This window comes from Aotus nancymaae, unplaced genomic scaffold, assembly GCF_030222135.1.
Source record: "Aotus nancymaae isolate 86718 unplaced genomic scaffold, 86718_ANA_hifiasm-v0.15.2.pri h1tg000030l, whole genome shotgun sequence".
Taxonomy (NCBI): Eukaryota; Metazoa; Chordata; class Mammalia; order Primates; family Aotidae; genus Aotus; species Aotus nancymaae.
Window position 1 is genome coordinate 5,044,261 of NW_026988443.1, and position 21,768 is coordinate 5,066,028.

General features: G+C 50.8%; 1 protein-coding gene across 2 annotated transcripts in view; it reads right to left on the reverse strand.

Annotated features, from left to right (window-relative positions):
• Positions 1–21,768, reverse strand: part of ZNF423 (zinc finger protein 423) — a 359,963-nt gene that overhangs the window by 308,951 nt on the left and 29,244 nt on the right. Inside the window, exon 1 of one of the 2 annotated variants that reach the window (XM_064383041.1) lies at positions 17,849–17,917. The exons of the other annotated variant lie outside the window; for it this stretch is intronic. Within the exon in view, the coding sequence (XP_064239111.1) occupies positions 17,849–17,864 (16 nt within the window). The 5' untranslated portion in view covers positions 17,865–17,917. Of the gene's footprint in view, positions 1–17,848; positions 17,918–21,768 lie in introns of those variants that run through there. 2 annotated transcript variants of the gene reach the window in all.

Here is a 21,768-nt window from a genome sequence, read left to right on the forward strand (position 1 = left end):
TGACCTCAGGTGATCTGCCCACCTCGGCCTCCCGAAGTACTAGGATTACAGACGTGAGCCACTGTGCCCAGCTTTAAGATGAGTTTCTACTTCAATCAGAGTTTAAAGTCTGATTTTTTTTACACTTCTATGCAAATCTCATTTTCAGGAAGAATGATAATTGTGTACAAAATCTTAAAAGTCCATGGGTCTCTTTTTTAATGTAAGCAAGTCTTCCTGCTCAAAGATAAAGTTTAGAAAAAAATCTAATCAAATTGAATTTAACTAAGTAATCAATTCTAGGGGAAATCTAGGTAGGCTCACACCACCCAGCCCAGCATCACCTGGGATTCAGCCTATGAGGTGACCCGGACACAGGCCCAGGGCTTCCAGCTTCTCATCCAAGTCCCCAGAGTCAGCCTGACCACTGGTTACAAGGCCACCTACTCTCCTGGTCAGAAATACCACCCAGAGCTCAAGATCACCTCCTCCAAAGAGCCTTCTCCACCCATGGACTGAAGTTAGTGCTCATCTGCAGCAGGGTGTAACTGAAGCAAGATGCCTTAGGATCAAATCCCAATCTGCCACATTTTGCTGTGTGACTTGGGCCAATCAGGTAACCTGCCTGTGCACGTCAACCCCACCAGATAGCTCTGAAGATCAAACAGGATGGTGTGCATAAAGTGCATGGTTCAGGGCCCAATACCCAGTGCCTGGCAAATGGAAATCTGATCCCACAGTTTTTTGCTGTTGTTGTTATTGTTTTTTGAGACAGAGTTTTACTCTGTCGCCCAGGCTGGAGTGTAGTGGTGCGATCTTTGCTCACTGAAACCTCCGCCTCCCAGATTCAAGCGATTCTCCTGCCTCAGCCTCCCAAGTAGCTGGTACTACAGGTGCCTACCACTGTGCCCAGCTAATTTTTATATTTTTAGTGAAGACCGGGTTTCACCATGCTGGCCAGGCTGGTCTCAAATTCCTGACCTCAGGTGATCCACCCACCTCGGCCTCCCCAGATCCCACAGCATTATATGTTGTCCCCGATCATACTCTCAGCTCCTTTAGGGAAAGCATCTCCATCTTCTCTTTCTCCCACCTTCCAGTTTACTTGGCAGCAGATGGTGCCCATCAAAGATGCCAGTGACAACCATCGCATATTTGTAGTGAGAACACACTGAGCCACCTCTTCACACGTCACCACGTTCACGCTGATCCTCCCAATGGCCCGACTAAGGTAGGTATTCATCTTACAGATGGAAAAACCAGGGCCTAAATTAATGTTTTAAAGTGAACTAAATTACAGAAGCAGAGAAAGATAGAACCCGGATTTGAAACCAGGTCTATGAGGCTGCAAAGTTCAGCGCCCCAAAGTTCACCACGCCACCCTGCCTCCCTTGGCCCCTTCGAAACAAACAGTAATTGACTGGCTGAGCTTCCCAGATTGCCTGTACCTTCCCAAAATAAGGCGAAGCTCACCAGGCAGGTAGGGGCTGAAATGACTCCTCTTTTCTGAACCCTGCAGAGATCAGTCTGTACAGGTCAGTACTGGGTGTGTAGCCCGTGTGGATCATAAACTCCACCTCTTGCTCGCTGTGCAACCCTGGGCAATGGACTCTTTGAGTCTTTATTTCCACATCTATTAAATGGGATTTTAAAATTTCCCATTTACTTTAAAGACAGAGTGAAATAACACCAGTAAAGATCTCAGTTTAGTGCCTGGTGTCCAGCGAGCATCACAAAATAGGATGACTGTTTCCGTGCCCCTAGCCAATCCACCCAGGGTTGCAGTGTGTGCTGAAAATTCCCTTTCTGGGGAACCGCCTGCCTGGGCCTTAACAGGGAGGGTCCCGTGGCCTCCCGGGCTGCCCTCCTGTTTAATCCCATCTGTCCCTGAGGTTAATCTCCTCGTTCATACGTGTATTTCATTTCATACAGTCATCTCTGCATGGTCTCGTTAACCAGAAACATGCAGCATATAAACATGGATTTACGACGGGGTCTGGCTCCTGCATCCTGTTTCGGGGGCAAGACTGGGCTCTCGCCCACCAGCTGGCCAACCCTGATGGAAGGTGGTGCAGCGGAGGGCACCCCAGCCCCCCAGGGATGGGCCACACAACAGCCCACACAACTGCCAGATGAAAGGGGTACATCAGCCTGAGAGCCCGGCCCTCACTCAAGGCAGAGAGGACCCACATCTACCCAGATCTGTTTGCTGTTTCGGGTGGAAAGGAAGAAAGGGTAAGATCAGCACCCCACTCTCCTTCCTTCTTTCCACTTTTGTTTGAAGAAAAGCACTATAAGTAGAAACTAGTATTTTTTTTACAAGCCCTTAACAGCTTGTCCTCTGTGCTAACATACTGTAAATAAATGTCAGTTCCTTGTTATACATGTGGTTTATTTTAAACACAAGCAGAGGACACTTGAGTCTGTTATTGAAAACTGATTTTTGCATGTATGGGGTGTGTGTGTGTATGTGTGTGTGTGTGTTTCCATCTGGTTCTGAACACACAGATCAGCCATCCATCTCTCTTTTTACACATTGCTCTTCTCCCTCATACTTTTTTTGTGGAAAAAAAAAAATGCACAGCAGACCGGGCACGGTGGCTCATACCTGTAATCCCAGCACTTTGGGAGGCCAAGGCAGGCAGATCATAAGATCAGGAGTTCAAGACTAGCGTGGCCAACATGGTGAAACCCCTTCTCTACTAAAAATACAAAAATTAGCTGGGCATGATGGCACGCATCTGTAATCCCAGCTACTCAGGAGGCTGAGGCAGGAGAATCACTTGAACCAGGGAGGCGGAGGTTGCAGTGAGCAGAGATTGCACCACTGCACTCTAGCTTGAGTGACAGAGCAAGACTCCGTCTCAGAAAAAAAAAACAAAAAATTGCACAGTATAAAAATGTACCATTTTAGCCATTTTAAACGTACACTACAGTAGTACTAACTCCACACACATTTTGTCTTCCTTCCCCTTCTTCATATTAAAAGCCCAAGCCTTCCGTAGGAATGAACTGTAATGCCCGGTTCCAAACACTTTTTCATCCCACACAGACATCCCGGGGTAGGGGCAAGCACAATACTTCACGGCTTAAGGAGTGAGTATTTTTCATGTCTGATTTGGGAGGGAGACATTTCCCTGGCACAGATGGGCGCCCGGCTTGGTCCCACTGCCCACCCACTGTGGGGAGCTCGCACGTGGAGAAAGCCTTCAGGGGTCCCCAGGCAGGTCCACCTGGCAACTGGTGCCACCAAGGCAGGCCTTCCCTAACCCAAACCTGCCTGCCATCCCAAGACAACCCCTGAATCTTCACTAAGCATGCCAACCATCCCGGGGACCGTAACACGGTACAGGCACAGGCTCCTGAGCAGCGACTCGGCCTCTCCACCATCCCTGCCCGAGGGCTGGCAGGGACCTCCCCAGACCACTCCTGCCAGGACCACACATCTCCAGCACTCAGAGTCAGAGGACATTTTCCTTCCCATCAACTCCCTGCTTTTTCTTACATTCCTTTTCTTCTAGCTTCACCCTAAGCAGCGTTACCCATGAAATCACACCTTTGGTGCACTAGTAACAATTTTTCTTTCTGTTTTTTCTTTCGTAGGGAAAAAATCTTGCTCTGTCACCAAGGCCGGAGTGCAGTGACTCCATCATAGCTAAGTGCAGGCTCGACCTCCCGGGCTCAAGTCATCCTTCCGCCTCAGCCTCCTGAGTAGCTGGGACTACAGGTGTCCACCACCACACCGAGCTAACTTTTATATGTTTTGTAGAGACAGGGTTTAACCATGTTGCCCAGGCTGTTCCTAAACTCCTGGCCTCAAGCAATCCTCCTGCCTTGGCCTCTGGAAGCACTGGGATTATAGGCATGAGCCATCATGCCCTGCTCAATTTTTCTAATAGACATTAAAATAAACACAGAAAGTAACATGTTCTTAATAGACAAAGGAGTAAATATATATATAAATATGAAGGAAAGAGAAGCATTCACCTATCAACCACCTGAATCCCACAAACCTCCAGTGCAATGTCCCATTTTGGGGACAGTGGGCATAGGAAGTGCTGGGCATCTCTGATAAAGAAATGAATGGGAGGGAGGGCCCACCTTCTTCACTTCCAACAAAAAGGGCATGTCAGTTGTCCTAAATGGATCTCCGGGAATCCACCCAGCCCACTGGAGTTCAGCAAGGCCTGACTGTCGCATGCCATGGGCAGTGCTGGGCAGGGGACAGTGGGAGGAGTGGGGGACATGCCAGCTACGTACTCTGGCAAACAGTGAAGCACTCCCTCAGCCAGTGGCTCATCCACCCCACAGGGCCGTTAACAGAGGAGTAGAGAGGAGTGGAAATCATGACAAGTGTGACTGTTTCCCAAGTGCGCCTGACCGCCTGCCCCAGGGCCAAGGTACTCGAGCTGTAAATCCCCTTCGCCCACCGGGCACGGCCAGGAGACCCGCCAGGCTGCGGCAAGGCTTAGGGGAAGCCAAGCCAGAAGCCACGGCCTTAGAAAAGGTTCAGCCATGGGAAGAGATGCCACTGAGGGCCAGAGCCCCTGGCAGGAGGCACGTCCCTGAGCCAAGGGGCATACTGAGTCCTTCCTGCCCAACCACATCTGTCTCATCCCACAGCCCTGCACGGCCCCACACTTGCCAGATGTGGCCGCCCGTGGGGACCAAGTTCATTTTCCGCGCGTCCTGTGATAATACTTGGCTGTGTTTATTTAACTTTCTGCTGTGGATGGAGGAGAGATGGGCCGGGAAAATCAGTTTGGCTCCTTTCAATCACAACATAGCAGCCCACACATCATGCGAGGACACCCACACAGAGAAGCTCCCCCACACCATCTAAAGAAGCACATCTGCTCCACGGCTGGCAGGGGCCGGCCCTGGGGACCCTTGGAAAAGCTGCCTAGTGCAAAGTGGCACAGGCTGCTTCGGTCCCATGCTCTGTGTGTCGCCCACAGTGCCATGCCCCAGCGGGCAGCAGCAGGTTCAATCTCCCCACCCAGGAAGAGAAGCCTCAGAGAAGCCTGGTATTCCACTACGCACACGCCGCTGCAGCCTGTGTGCAGTGGAACCAAAATTCATACTCGGGTCCTGCTGGATCCAAAACCCCTAAGAAGGCGAGAGGGGAATTTTGGGGAAAAGGAGCATCTGAGAGAAGAGCCCCAGAGGCTTCACTCTGCACCTGCGAGCACAGATGTGGCTGCCTCCTCCTCCCCTAGCAGACCACATGCTGGCACCCAGAGGGGAGAAGTGGGGACCCCCAGGTGGGCTAGCACAGCTGGAAAAGGCATTCCTGCTCCCCCTTCTGATGGCCTCCAAAGTGCCTCCAAGCCCTGAGGCATCTAAAGCCTGATCCTGAGACTGGAGACAAAGATACCAGGGTCTGGCACTGGAGGCTCCACCCAGGAGCTCTCAGCGGGACACCGGGGGAAGCCTTCTGAACCACGTGAGCATGAGAGCTCACCCAGCAGTCAGGACCCAGGCCCCGAGCCTGAGCTCACCCGTCATCTCCTCCGACCCCCAGCTCCTTCCCTGGAGGACAGGGGCACCCATGTGTCAAAGCTCTGCCCATGCCCCACTCCTGCTGACAGCACCCCTTCCCCGCTCCTCCGCCTGGGGATATGCACATGGAAGGCTTGGTCCATCCCTGGAAAGAGACACACAGGGAGAGGCCCCCAGAGATCCAGGGTGGTCTGGGGTCAGGGAGGCTGAGGGAGTCCTGACATCTGGAGATCATCTAGCGAAGAAAGAGCGTCCCCAGGCTCACAGACTCCTCCCTGCAAGGAGGACGGCCAGAGAGGAGCCTCTGCCAGCCCCTCTGCCCCCTACCCTGCATATGCCCTTCCTACCTCTGATGCTCCAAGCCATGCTCCCCCCGCCCCCGCTCCCTTCCAGGCAAACTCGCTCCTGTCTCAGCACCTCCGCCACTGCTGCTCTCATTACCCAAAACACTCCACTCCATGTGGGAGGCCCCCACCCAACCAAGAGGCCTTCCCAGATCCCTGGATAAACAGATGCCTCCTCCTCTGGTCCCCATGATCCTCTCTGAGGGCCTGGCTCAGCTGAGACCCCTGGGTGCATCAGGATCCCCTATCCTGTGAGCTCCCCGAGGGAGGGCCCCATCCTGTTCCTCCTCCGTGCCCCTCACCCCCAGCTCAGGGCCTTGTCTCCGCAGGCAACAGCTATGAGTTGGTTAAAGTGAATTCATCACAAGCCCTTTGCTTTGTTACTTTTTTTAATCTTCCAGATTGTAGGAAAAATAAATAAATACAGGTGAGCACTCGGAGAAAAATAAAAGCACCTCTAATGCCCCTCTCAGAACTGCCGTGGGTATCTGAGGGCAGTGGGCCCCACGGACACTTTCTGTGCATTTACACTTTCTCTTCCTCAACACAAGTGGGACCTGGGGCATGTCTGAGTGGTCTCGAGGCCCTTGGGGTGTGCAGGGCGGCGCTGAGAGTCCGGCCACAAGAAGTTCACGGGCCCACGAGGACGTGGCCAAGGAGGGGCATCGGAGTAATGGGGGGTCTTGAAACCACATCTTGGGAGCGGAAGTGAAGGAACTGACGCTGTTCAGCCCAGGGGGCAGGCTCAGGGGGCCCTCAGAGCTGTCTTCAGGCATCTGAAGGGCTGTCACAGGGAAGACAGACTGCACTGGCTGTGTGGCCTCAAGGGGTCAAACCGGGACCAGCCAGCGGAAGGCACTACAGAAAGATTTCAAGAAAAAACAGATGGGACCCTATCAGCAGAGGCAATGAGGGGAAGTCTGCTTGGGAGGTAGTGAGGCTCCCGGCATGGAGGGGACCAAGCAGAGGTAGAGAGACCCCCAAGCAAGTCAAGCCTCAGCCAGGAGAGGAGTTAGAGTTGGCCTTGATGGGATCTCAAATGATCGCAGGGGAAATAGGTAGGTACCAGAAATAATTACCGGGGCTGGGGGTGACAACGGTGCCACTCTACCCCCAACCCAGCCCACACTGCCACCCAGAGTGTGCTTAGCAGGTCCCATCTTCCGGTTTCTCCAGGGAGACCAGAGATCTGAATGTTTATAAGAATTCCGATTTGCAGACAGGCTGGCCAAACTTCTCACAGGCCACATACAGTTCCTGAACCACAGGCTGCAAACTCCCTGGTCCGACGAGGCTCTCACAGGGCAAACGACGCTACTGAAAGAACAGGGAGCCATTTCAGGGCCTGGAGTGCAGCCATCCCCGCAGGACCGGAATGGGTTAAAGTCTGAGTTGGCTCTCTGCTGCTCCAGGGCTGCAGCTGGCCTCCTACCCCCACCCCCGCCCCTGGAGGCCCTGTCAGCTGCCCAGGCCCCGCCTGACCGCCTCAGCCACCCAGCCTGGAACCCCAGATCTGGGAACAGGGCAGCTGCCCGTGGCTGGCCAGCCACAGCCAGCCAGAAAGAGATTCCGTTCCCCATGCCCCGCTGAGAGCCATTTGCTCATCTGGGATGGATGCCACAGGGGCAGAGAAGCAGGCTCTGTCCCGCTCTCCTCTCCCCTTCCTCCTGCCCCCAAGCCTGTGACAGGGAGCAGACCTCTGGTGCCACCATAATCGAAACTCTGCTGAGCACCGTCGACTGGGTGGGCTGCTCCACACACACAGCATGCATGTCACTTCCTTGGGATCCTGCAGGGAGTCATCAAACATCCTCACTGCACAAGTAAGAAAATCTACGCTCAGAGAAGTTAAGACACTCACTCACAGTCATACAGCCAGCAAGTGGCAGAGCTGGAATTCACATTCAGGCCTATGCAATCTAAAACCTCACAAGCCATGGGGCCAGAGGATCCTGGCTCCCCTGCATCCACGTTCCCCATCCAGCTGGTTGTCTTCTAGAAGCTACAGACACCTGCCACCTGACTGGCTATGAGAAGGGAGAGAGAGGGCATAGCCAATGCCACTGATAAAGACTGGGATAAAGGGGGCTGGGCGCAGTGGCTCATGCTTATAATCCCAACACTTTGGGAGGCCAAGGTGGGTGGATCACTGGAGCCCAGGAGTTCAAGATCAGCCTGGGCAACATGATGAGACTCCACCTCTACAAAAAATACAAAAATAAGCCAGGTGTGGTGGCAGGTGCTGTAGTCCCAGCTATTCGGGAGGCTGAGGCGGGAGGATCTCCTGAGCCTCGGAGTTCTAGGTTGCAGTGAGCTATGATTGTGCCACTGCACTCCAGCCTGGGCAATAGAGTGAGACCCCATCTCAGAAAACCTAAATAAATGAATAAATGAAGTCCTGAAGCAGTACTGAGTAGCTGATTTGGAATCATTTCTCACACAGTTTGGAAAGTGTGAAAGGGTGAGGGGCTGTATGGTGTACTTCTGTGTGTCTGGGGGAGGGGAGAGAAATACATACATTTTCATGTGTCTGAACATACAAAAATTGCCCTGGAACCAGACACAAGAAACTAGGCCCAGCAGCAGCCTCCAGGGAGGACAGTGGGTGGCCGGGGAGGCGGGGGGCAGGGAGGTTCTAATTTTGCCCCTCATGCATTCATTAGCAATTCGTGTGTTTAAAAGTGTGTATGTGTTCTGCTTAAACCCCCGGCCACACCTCCAGGGGCACCCACACTTGCCTTGGGGTGCATTTTGCCTTCCCACCTTGGTCCCCTCACCCAGTTCTAGCCCTACTAGGCAGTGGGTCTCTGGGGAAGTTCTTGCTGCTCTCTCTGAACTCCCATGTCCCTGTGTGTATGAACGACATTAGACTGGGCTTCCCCCATATCCCCACCCACCTGGTACCATACAGGTCCTGCCTTGGTGACTCCCATCCCCACAGCCCAGAGCTGGCCTAACAGGTGACGGTGCACTTCATCCCCAGCCCACCTTGCACCCCGACTCCAGGCAGCTGGAGCCTTCTGAGGTGGCGAGACAGGACACCACGACAGCAGCGATAGCCAAGCAGGTACTTCCGTCCTCCAGGTATCCACTGCCCCAGCCTCAGATAGCAGCAGCACTTCAATTGTGCCCTGAGGAACCTCCTCTAAACCTAACCTCAATGGACCGTCAGTCACAATGCCCTGCTCTTCCCGGGGCCACGGCCCAGGCTTATGCTTAGATCTGCCCAGGGATCAATCCTTGAGCAGAGCCACGCAGGAGACATGGGAGGTGGTGGCCCTCCCGCCCCGCGGCAGTTCCCAGAAGAGACCATCCACTCCATCTGGCCCCGGCATCTCCAGAGCTGCCCCAAGGCCTCCATCTCCCAGTGCATTCATATTGCTGACTCCCCCTTGGCCTCTCGTTAAAGTCCCTTTTGGCTTAAGTTGTCCAGAGTTGACTCTGTCACCTGTACCACCGAACCCTGCTGGACCGGAAACCAGCACAGTGTCCGAGACAGCAGCTGAGACCATGGGGACTGTCCTGCCATTGCAGCTGACTCAGATGCCACCCAGGAAAGGCCAAGAGCTCTCTGGGCAGGGGTCCACACTCCACCCCACACACACTCCTATAAATGCCCTGGAGAATCAGGAGGCCTGAGGTGAGCTCCTACAGAAGAAGCTGGAGAAAGAAAACAAACAGCTCCTTCCTCAAGGACATTAGCAGGATTGCCGAACTCCCACTTCTTCCTCCTGGAAAGCCCAGAGGACTCAGGAAGTGACAGTTCGAGGGAAGGTGTGAGGTCGAAGGCTGTGGGTTTCAAGGGTCCAAGAGCCAGGCCCTGAGGAGCCGGGCCTCGGAGACAGAAGGCCCTGGGTCAAGGTCGCAAGCCCAGCCCTCAGCAGCTAGGGGACCCAGCTGTCACCAGACAGGGCCTGTAACACTGAACTTTTTCAGGCATCACCTGTAAAGCCAACATGATTCATCTGCCTTTCCGTGGGCTGCGGTGGAGGAGGGGGGAAGGAGGGGTGACATGTCCTGTGCCCAGGATATATCGCACCTACCCTTTCCAGCAATGGGGCAGGACTGGAGGGTAAGCGGGACAAGAGTGGGCCGTGCCTTCTCAGGTGGGCAACTGAGACTCAGACAGGAAACACACTTGGTCCTGAGAACTACAAAATTACTCCAGTCCTCTAAGGTCCTCCTGAACAACCCAGTCAATTGACTTGGCTATATGATTTGATCTAGAAAAGTTCTGCAAGCCACTATTGTCAAAAAAAAATTTTTCTAACCCACAATGAGTTTACAACTCGACAGGCAATGCACCCCATTTCTCTACCCCCTCAAATCCAGGAGCACAGCCCAAAACAGGGCTCCGATGGGGGTGAATCTGGCATGTGAGCAGGGAGCTGGGAGGAGGCAGCAGCCCCCACCCCGGGAGTGTGGATGGCCAGCGGGACGGAGGCGACAGGAGGCAGTCAGGTCTTTTTTGAAGCAGCCCTGGACCACTAGCCACTTCGCCTCCGCAGTGGGACATCTCTCTTGACCTCCTCTTTCCCACATGTGTGTCCTACAATGCCACCTCCCAAGCCACCTCGGGGAGAGCAGCCTGCTAGTTAGGGCCTCGGGGTCTGGGATGAAACCAACCAGGCTCACAGCGGGGCTGGGCCACTCATGAGCTGGGTGACCTTTGGCAAGTTACTCAAACTGTCAGAACTTCAGTTTCTTATCAGTAAAATGGGTAAAAGAGGGCCTACCGCAGTGGGAGAATAGGCTGCTGACTAAATTTGGCTATTCTTATTACTAACACTCTGACCATCCCTTTCCTGCCCTGACACCCCCAGCCACTCCACCAAAACGAACCAAAAAAAAAGCAACCCGTAGGCAGCAGCTGCACAAAGATCTTGATACGGGGTCAGGACAGGAAGTTGTCTGGGAGTTCCCTAACTTTCCATGAGAAATCTAAGGTGCAGGCCTAATTCAAGAGGGAAGTGGGGGACCCGGCACCTGCTGCCAAACTGCCGACCCAGTCTAGCACCCCACTGGACAGATGGGGAAGCTGAGGCACAGGGAGGTGGTGTGACGAGGGCAAAGTCACACAGTAAGCAGGAGGCAGGGCTGGTCCAGGAGCTCCAGGCAGACTCCGGCAGGGCAGCACTGCCCAGCTCATTTAACCCTTAAGTACTGGCAACCTGGAGACCTCCAGGGTCAGCCAGGCAACACCAAGAGGTGAGGATGGCTTGATGCATACAAGAGGGAGTCGTAGGTATCAAGCACAGAGCACGCAGGCCTGGCTGTGAGCAGGCAGCGCCAGCCCATCCTCGCTATACAGAACCAGATCTCCTGATTGCTCTGAAGAACAACTGGAAATCTGGATTTTTGTGCATACTTTCCTGAATTTAAAGTGTTACATTCTAATTCCACACAAAGCCCTTTTTTTTTTTTTGAGACAAAGTCTCACTCTGTTGCCCAGGCTAGAGTGCAGTGGTGCGATCTCAGCTCACAATGTTCACTGTGAGCTGAGGCGGGATTTCACCATGTTGGCCAGGCTGGTCTTGAACTCCTGGGCTCCAGCAATCCACCCACCTTGGCTTCCCCAAGTGCTGGGATTACAGATGTGTGCCACCGCGCCCAGCGCTTTAATCCAAAGCAGCCAAGAAAACAAAATGATCCTGACACCGGATGCGCTCCTTGGGTTCCAGACTGCAACCCTCCCCCAGGATTTCAACGTGGGTCCTGAGTATTTTTGTTTGTTTTGGCATTGAGCTCAAATGACATGAGAGGTGCTTGGGAAGCATTTTCCCCTATGAAGCAATGTCTTGCCCAGGTGGCTAAAATTTCACCCATTAGCTACTTATTCCTTCGAGTCAAACAGTGCTCTCCTTGGATACCTACTCTAAAAAGAAGATTCAGGCAGGATACAGTGGTTCATGCCTGTAGTCTCAACACTTTGGAAGACTAAGGCAGGAGGACTGCCTGAGGCCAGGAGTTCAAGACCAGCCTAGGCAACAAAGTGAGGCCCCATCTCTACTAAAAATTTAAAAATAGCCAGGCATGGTGACATGCACCTGTAGTCCCAGCTACTGGGGAGGCTGAGGTAGGAAGATTGCCTGAGCCTGGGAGGTTGAGGCTGCAGTGAACTATAATCGTGCTACTGCACTCCAGCCTGGGTAACAAAGCCAAACCCTGTCTCAAAAAAAGGAAGATTCAGCCAGGCGCAGTGGCTCACACCTATAATCTCAGCACTTTGGGAGGCCAAGGCAGGTGGATCACCAGAGGTCAGGAGTTTCAGACCACCCTGGCCAGTATGGTGAAACCCAATCTCTACCAAAAATACAAAAATGAGCCAGGCATGGTGGCGGGTGCCTGTAGTCCCAGCTACTCGGGAGGCTGAGGCAGGAGAATCACTTGAATCTGGGAGATAGAGGTTGCAGTGAGCAGAGATCACGCCACTGCATTCCAGCCTGGGTGACAGAGCAAGACTCCATCTCAAAAAAAAAAAAAAGGAAGATTCCAAAGCATTTATTGTAAATGACTTAGTCTAGAGGAGAGGCCTAAGCAGTGCTTCAGTCCTGGAAAAACAAAATAATAATAGTAACAGTAACAGTAACTAACCTATACTGAGCAATCAGTATGCTCAAGGTATCATCCCAAGTACTGAGGACACACTTGCCTGCAAAGGATTCTGAGGGGGTGAAGAAAAGCGTGCATCTATTTTAGATAAGAAGCTGCTAATATCCCCCAAAAATACCACCCCCAAGGCTGAGATCAGACACTTGGTGTCTTTCCAGCAGAGAAGCATCACCACATTTGCCATCTCAAAATAAGTCTGGCATCTTCCACGGACAAAACTTTTGGCTGCCAAGGAGCTGGGGCATGCCTGAGGCTCTGGCCACCTGACGTGCTGCGGGGAGGGCCATGCCCGGAGTCCTAGCAGTGGAGAGGGGAGAGCAGGGGGAGGCAGGGGAAAGTTTACCTCGACACTTTTCCCTAAAATGCTGATCTTAGGTCTAGACAACAGAAAAGATGCTGCTAAAATTACTGTGAAGCCTTTCCCCAAAAGGCATTTGGTTACATCTGATTTGAAAACACACTTGCAGACATCCACTCTCTGGGCCCATCCTGGGCTTCCAGATGAGGGTCTGGAAAGAGCCCCTGAGATTCTGGAAAGGACGCCAGTAAAAGAGACGCAGAGGCCTGGGGAGGACTTTCCAGGAAGGAAATGCAGAGCAGCAACAGCAACGCAGGTCCCATCAGACCACGGTGCAGGTCACAGAGCCACAGAGACCGCCTGAGACCGCCTTAGCCTGACTGAGGAGAGCTGGGGGAGACCGGTGCCAGGCAGGAGGCCCTCAAGCAGAGCTGAGACCCCGAAGTAGGAGAAGTGGGGACAGTGCAGTTAGAGAACAAAGAAAACTCAGTAAGAAACAAGACCGCCACGGCACCCACTTATCCCAGCGTTTGTGTTGTACACATTCATGCTTTGTCCACGCAGTTTGAGTCCATCCGTCTTTTGACGTTACTAGGTAAGTGCGTGGCAAAGTGTGGTTATCTCTATTTTATCAATGAAGAGAACATGAGGCCCAGAGAGGTAAAGACACCATTTCAGGATCACACAACTGCAGGACCAGGCCTCCTACCTGCCAGTACACAAACGCTTCATCTCTTTACTCCAACACACTGACCTGTTTTGAGTCCATCAACTGTGCCAAGCCCTCCCCACTGCTGGGCGTGGTGAGCTATGTTCCACCACCACCAAAGCCTCCCATGGTCACCTCAATACTCATGTCTCAGTCTCAGCTCTATCAGTCCTTTTTCTCATAAGGCTTCTGTGCAGTTGAAATCTAATTCCCCTACTCCCTGATGTCCCACCCCCAAGAATGGATGGCATGATAGCATCACACCCACAGCCTACTTTTCCTAGAGCAAGGCCATATAAAAATCACCTGGAGAGATTGCCGAAACTCAGAAGCCTATGGGCTCCCACAGAGATTCTGACTCAGCAGAGCCTGGGCGGGGCCTGGGGATCTATACTGCTACCAAGTTCCCAGGTGATGCTCAGGCTGACCCCATGCTGTCCAATACAGTTGGAGAGATGGTATGTACACCGGGAGCGGTGGTACATACCTGTAGTCCCAGCTACTCGGGAAGCTGAGGCAGGAGGATCGCTCCAGGAGTTCAAGTGTGTAGTGCGCACCTATGAATAGCCACTGCACTCCAGCCTGGGCAACACAGACAGACCCCATGTCTAAAAATAAATTTAAAAAGAGGTGGGTGCAGTGGCTTTCACCTGTAATCCAAGCTACTCTGGAGGTTGATGTGGGAGGATCCCTTGAGGTTAAGAGTTTAAGACATACCTGAGCAACATAGCGAGACCCCATCTCTAAAAAACTAAAATAAACTATCTGAGTGTGATGGTGAACACCTGTAGTCCCAGCTACTCCAGAGGCTGAGATGAAAGTATCACCTGAGCCCAGGAGTTCAAAACTACAATGAGCTGTGACCATGCCACTGTATTCCAGCCTGGGCAACAGAACAAGACTCTATCTCTAAAAATAATAATAATAAACAAGTAAATAAAGGTTAAAAATGAATATTTTTTAAAATTTGTTTTAATTAAATCAGATTAAAAATAGCAGTTCCTCAGTCCCACTAGCCAGGTTTCAAATGCTCAACAGCCACATGTGGCTAGTGGCTACCATACTGGACAGTACGGATATAGAACATTTCCATCATTGCCAAAAGGTCTGTTGGACAGCACTGGTCTAGACCCTACAGCACACGTTACTGTTAGTAATCATAGGCTCATCCACGAGTATCTTTTTTTTTCTCTTTTTTTGAGACAGTCTCACTCTGTTGCCCAGGCTGGAATGCAATGGCATGATCTCAGCTCACCATAACCTCTGCCTCCCAGGTTCAAGCGATTCTCCCTGCCTCAGCCTCCCAAGTAACTGGGATTACAAGCGCCCACCACCACACCTGGCTAATTTCTGTATTTTTAGTAGAAACAGGGTTTCACCATGTTGGCCATGCTGGTCTCAAACTCCTGACCTCAGGTGATACGCCCGCCTTGGCCGCCCAAAATGCTGGATTACAGGCATGAGCCACTGCACCTGTGTCATCCATGGGTATCTGATTACAGATGGTCGACTTCACAATGGTATGAAAGTAATACACATTCAGTAGAAACTGTACTTCAGTACGGTACTCAATAAATTACATGAGATATTCTTCCCTTTATTATAAAATAGATTTTGTGTTAGACGAGTTTGCCCAAATGTAGGCTAATGTAAGTGTTCCAAGTATGTTTAGATAAGCTGGCTAAGTCCTGATGTCTGTAGGTTAGGAGTATTTAAAGGTATATTTGTTGAATAGGTAGATGAATGGACAGACGGATGGACAGACGGATGGACAGATGGGTGGATGGATGGATGAACAGATGGACAGATGGACAGACGGACGGATGGACGGATGGACAGATGGACGGACGGATGGATGGATGGATGGATGGAGATAAATGTGAGATAAGTGGTGAGAACTCTGAAAGAGGCAGAGACTCCCAGTGAACTAACTCCTCTTGAGGGCAGAACCTCCACCTCCCTTGATTGTTCTGCTAGAGCATGAACCCTCTGTTCAATCCCATAGCCCCTGCCCCAAAATATGAGCAGCAGAGAAATGTCCACTAGGCCTTGGATAACCAGGTCCTGCTTAATGGAGAGGAAGCTCTGTTGGAAAAGAAAGTCAATTCTAAAATGCCTTCGCTATTTTGAGTTCTTGGATACCTAGCAAACAAGAGCTGACAATCTGACTTTAATAGCTCTAGTTCTGAGTGTGTTCAAGACATTTCTCTCCAACTAAGTAACCCAAATAAATTTAGCTACTTTTCTTTAATAAGGAGAAATAATTAAAGAACAGATGGTGTTGCTTACTTTGAAATTTTTGCTCTAAAATAGATTTTGTGTGCACCTTGGTTGGAGTTCAACTCTCCCCCTCCCCCTTGCATTCGTGTGTCAGAGAAGGAGATCAGTTCACTAATTACCTGGCTGTCTTTTCCCTACAAGATCCCAATTTAAGAATCTCGTTTCATTCTAAGAAAATTAATTCAAAATGCCAAATAATTTAAAAATGTATTAAGATTCCCCTTAGACTAGAAAGCAAAAAGGAGCTTTCATTTGTCTGTTAAAAATCACCTTGGGTAGTAGATTGAAGTTTAGCTCTTAAGACTTGATCCCCACAATTGAGCTTTTGGCAAAAGCTATTGGTTCCATATGTCCACAAAATGTTTCATTTAAAATATATGTGCTCTTAAATTGGTCTCTGACCATTTCTATGCCACAGTCTCTAACTGCTCCACTCGTTTTCCCAACCCTTGGAGCCTTGTTCGCCTCGGAAGCTAGACTCTTTTATTTGCATTGGAGGTAACCTATTTCCAGCATGCCAAAACCTGTTCACTTTCAAAGCCACTTTTGGAGATTTTATAGCCTGAAATGGAATAAAATTTAAATTTAATAAAATTTGAGACCTGAACAAGAAAAAAAAGAAAAGAAAAACTGAACCGGTTTAAAAGCCAGCTACCCAGACACGGAGGAAAATATTCTGAGAAAACCCCACAGGGCGGTGAGGCGGGGGCAGGGGGAGCCAGACCACGGTTAACCTGCCAAATGTCATCTGTGGCTGGCTTTAGAAGAGAACCAGAGCTAGGGATGCAATGCAATTATTTAAATCCAGAAAGAAAAATGTTTGCTCCTAAATTTGGCAGCAGATGATTGCCTCTGATTCTTCCCATTTCCAACTGATTCCATGCAAGCCTAAGTGGAGGAAGCTTCAGGCCCAGAAGAGCTCACAGGACCAGGGGGCCACACCTGGGCATCAGGCGCGGTGTGCGAAGTGAAAAGTCCTGCTCTGTGAGCAGATGAACCAAGAGGCTCACTCTAAGATCTTCAGAGGTGGCAAAGCACATTTTTCTTTAAACCACAGGTTATAACAAGAAGGGATTTCTCTCTTCCTTTGTTTCTCTCTGTCTCTGCCTTTGTCCCTGGCTGGCAGCCCCCTCCTCTGCCCCTGCCGCTCTCTTTTTCCCTCCCCCTGGCTCCCGGGTGTGCGAAGGCCAAGCCTGGCTGTCACTCAGGCCCTTTTGTGGGCCCAGGGAAGGAGGCCACACGGGGCTCCCCGGGCCTCAGGGTATTTATTACCACCGCCCCCCGCACAGCCCACTCCCTCTGCAGCCTCAGGGGCTTGAGGCTCTGCTGAAAGGCGGTGAGGTCTGCTGTGCACACCCATGAAAGGGCCTCTGGGGGATGCGTTCAATGCCTCCAGCTGGGTTTTCCTCTCTCCCCCAGAGATGGTTCAATCACTTCCTCATCTCCTGCCCTACTAGAGGAAGAGCTGGGAAAGTCGAAGACAGTAAGAAGAAAACACTCCAGCAGTCCCTGGTTGGCCGGTGAATTCCAACAGTGTGTGGGCAGGATCTCCTGATACAGGAGACTGTGGGAGTGTTGGGGCTGAAAGGATAACCTGTTTGTCTAAGTCACCCCTGAAGGAATTTTTTTTTCTTTTTTGAGATGGAGTCTCACTCTGTCACCCAGGTTGGAGTGCAGTGGCGCTATCTCAGTTCACTGCAACCTCCGCCTCCTAGGTTCAAGTGATTCGATTCTCTTGCCTTAGCCTCCAAAGTAGCTGGAATTACAGGTGCCCACCACCATACCTGGCTAATTTTGTACTTTTAATAGAGGCAGGGTTTCATCATGTTGGCCAGACTGGTCTTGAACTCCTAACCTCAGGTAGTCCACCCACCTTGGCCTCGCAAAGTGCTAGGATTCTAGGCATGAGCCACCACATCCAGCCCCCTGCAGGAATTTTTAAATGCAAGTTAGGTGTGGTCAAGGTTATGCTACTCCTTTGTCCTCCACCCACCGCAAGGCCCCTGGCTGAATCAGAGGGGATGAGACCCACATTGTCAGAGAGAACTAAGCTCTAGTTCAAGCTCCTTCTGTCTGCCTACTTCCCCCTGCCCGACCCCTCAGCCCAAGGCCTCCCCTGCTCACCCCTCTTCTTATGCATCCATGTTTTTCTTCTTTTACAGGGTAAAATCCATCCTTCTCCAGGAAGTTTTCCTGGGGGAATAAATACAGAATTGCTTATTGCAGGCTAGTAAGCATGCGCAATCTCCTGGTGAAATACTACTTGTACACCCATTTGACAGATGAGCAAACTTGAGGCTCAGACTTAAATGACTTGCCCAGGTAGTCAGCTTCACAGCCAGGATTTAATTGCTTTTCCAGATATGCAAGTGGATTTTCAAAGTCTCTGGAGGCCCAATCCTCTGCCTTGAGCAAGGCCCTGCCCCGGGGTGTGGCCCAGAGGTCAGGATGGGAGGCCCTGCGGTATCCCCACTTTCTCCTCAGACCACCCTGGTGACTAATGACTCTGGGCAAAGCAGAGAGGCCCGTGTGGGGGACAAGGCCTGTGATCGACCTTGAACTTAAGAAGCTCCAAGCTCTCACCGGCACTGCTAATGGGCCAGGAGTAACCTGAGCCAGCCCTTGGATGGAAACTCAAGGCATTATGACTGGCTGGCCTGCCGGCCGCTGGCATCACTACCTGGATGGCAGCCTCACTTCTCCATTTCACGGGGCCTCTGTTCAGAGCAACCTTTTCTCTTGCAACAACAAAGCAGCTCCCATTTATCAAGCACCGACTAAGTGCCAGACGCTCTGCTAAGCACTTTACACACATTATCTTGTTTAATCTTCACAGCTGTGCAGAAAAAACGAGTGTTAATGCTGCCTCGCAGGCGAGGAAACTGAGGTTCAGTGAGGATAAGGAAGTTGTCCAAGAGCGCGCAGCGTGCTGGTGAGCTCAAAGCTGGTGTCTGAACAGGCCTGTGTTCCCAACCAGAGTCCTGTGCTGCCCTGGGAAGGAGATTCTTGCTTGAGATTATGGGTAATTTGTTTTAATACTTTTTCAAACTGCTCTGCAACATTCTGAAGGGGAAAGGAAAAACTTATAACTTGTTGGGGGGAGAAAAGGAGGAGACAGAGGAGGTGGAGATAGTGAGAGGAAGGTTGAGTCATCTGTGAAGTTATCATGATATCTGGTGGGAAAACACACATACGCACACACACATATATGCACATGTACATGCACCAACAGGCTTCATCTGCCGTGTGTCTGAGATTTTGTTAAAAAATCCAAAAGGGGCCAGGCACAGTGACTGACACTATAATCCCAGCACTTTGGGAGACAGAGGTGGGACAATCACTTGAGCTTAGGAGTCCAAGACCAGCCTGGGCAATATAGTGAGACTTCCTCTCCACAAAAAAAAAAAAAAAATTGGCACACACCTATAGTAGTCCCAGCTGCTCAGGAAGCTGAGGTGAGAAGATTGCCTGAGCCCAGAAAGTGGAGGTTACAGTGAGCCATATAATGCCACGGCACTCCAGCCTCAGTGACAGAGTGATACCCTGTCTCAAAAAAAAAAAAAAAAAAAAAATCCAAAAGGGTAATTTTTCTCATCTAGGGCTTAGACTATTAGTGTCAAAACTGGGGCAGGGGGGTGGGGAAGTCCAACATAAATTATTTCCTACCATGCTTCTAAGCTACCCAAGAGACTCCTAAGCCCACAGCCAGGCAGTGCACCCCCAGTCAGACAACGTACACGCTTCCTCAGAGTCCTCCCAGCAGTCCCAAAGGCAGGGATCAGAGTGCCCCTGTCACAGGTAGGGACCTTGAGCCTCACAGAGAGTGAGGCACATGCCCACAGTTCCTCAGCTGACAAAGGACAGAGCCAGGTTTTGCACCCAGGTCAGTCTGCTTCCAAAGCACTTCTAATCTGTTTCCAACTTCTAATCATGCCAATCCCAAGGCGGGGGTGGGGGAGGTGTGCTGTTGCTAAGTGGTCTTGGGCCAGAGCAGCAGCCACAGAGATGCTACACAGGACCCGAGTGACAGGAGAGTGACACTCAAATCCTCAGCTCTGGCCAGATTTCAGGAAGGCAGGAGCACTGAGCGGGGAGCCAGGACACCTAGGCAGCACCGGAGCTCCAAGATAAACTTGGGCGAGTACTTCCCACCTCCAAGCCTTTCTAGGCCTCAGATGCCGTTTTCCTGCAGAGCAGGAGCTTTTCTGGGTCTCCCTCCCAGAAGGAAACCTGACCCCTTGCTTTCCCTTCCTGGACCCCACCTCTCCACCAAACGCCCTGCTGCCTACAAAAGGATAAGATTCCAGGGTGCCCCGTAAGCAGAGGCCCTGAGAACCCCCACTCACCAGCAGCTGCCCTCCTCTCTGATGCAAAAGAAACTCATCTTTTTTAAGGGCGGGTTTTTAAGACTCGAAATAAAGTTTAAATATTACGTGGAAATTACTAAACAAATCAAATCACTGTTAAGTAGATGTCATGGGCTTCCTCTAGACAATACGTTTAATGAAGATTATTGTCCTCCTGGTTATAGTTTTAGATTTGCATTTTATTATCAGAGAACCACTTATGCATTACTCCAGGATTTTCATTAGGTAAATAAATTTTTATGTGGATTTCATTATATTCCCTTGGCTGAAATCCTGATCACTTAACAGCAAGAATGCTGCTCCGACATCCTGTGTGTCAATCAGGATGTAACTGTTTCCTTTGGTTGTTGAAAATTACATTTTAAAAAATCTGGTGTTGATGGTGAAAGGAAGAGAGATAGGGTCAGAACTCGGGGTAGATTTTGTGTCCAGTTCTTTCGCTAAAACACACGCCCTAAAAAGAAATTTTCTATTTAAAAATAACCCGTGTAATTTTACATACATGGGATATATAAGCTCCCGCTCTCTCTTTCTCTCCATACACATATGTAATATACACTTTTTTCCTGGTGTCACTTTGGCTACTCAGATGTAAATTGACACAATGGCACCAGGTCTAACAGGACTGAGGTGCAGGCCAGTTCCGGAGAAATAAAGTTGAAAGAAACAAGCTTGGAAGAAGCAGGAAGGAAGGCAGTGCGGGAGACATTCCTGGAAACGCAGCCATCAGCAAGAAAAAAAAATCTTTTCTAAGAAGTCTAATATGAAGCAATTAAGCTAATTGGAATCTAGATTGTAGAGGGTGCCTCCGGAAACTTGAGACCAGGGGACTCTCCTTGCTGGAAAATCACACCTCAATATGAATGAGTGAGGGAGTGAATGAATGAAGCGGTCAGAAACAGACCATAACATCCAGACCTAATCCATCCAGCCCTGTAAGACACAGGCGTTTTCAGGGGTCCCTTTCCTAGGGCCCAACAAGGTTTCAGAAGAATTTATTAATAATAAAATCTCCCATTTACTGAAAAGGGCAGGCCAGGTGTGGTGGTTCACGCCTATAATCCCAGTACTTCCAGAGGCCAAGACAGGTGGATCTCTTGAGCCCAGGAGTTCAAGACCAGCCCGGACAACATAGTGAAACCTCCGTCTTCACAAAAAGTAAAAAAATTAGCCAGGTGTGGTGCCATGCACATGTAGTCCCAGCTCCTCAGGAGGCTGAGACAAGAGAACTGCTTGAGCCCGGGAGGTTGAGGCTTCAGCGAGCCAAGATTGTACCACTGCACCCCAGCTTGGGTGAAAGAGCAACACCCTGTCTCAAAAAATGCAAAAGAAAGGGCTGTCACAGGCCAGTGACGGGCTTTCATGTGCGTTATTACATCCCTCTCTGGTCAATCCAGCCCAAAGGACCCGAAGAGAACCTTCCCAGATGCCTTTCTAAAGAGCAAATGAGAGAGGCAAACCTCTCAATATGGCCAGGCGCACACAGCAGCAGGGGCTACCCAATAAGCGGTTAAGGAGAAGGAGAACAAGTCAGGCTGGGTGGCTTCATGGAGTCTTCAACCCTAACTCCTGCCCAGAATCAGGACTCTTGACGTTGAGGTCCCAGTCCCTAATTATCTGTGTGACCTGGGGAAGACCACTACCGTCCCTGACCCTGTTTCTTGCCTGTGACAATAA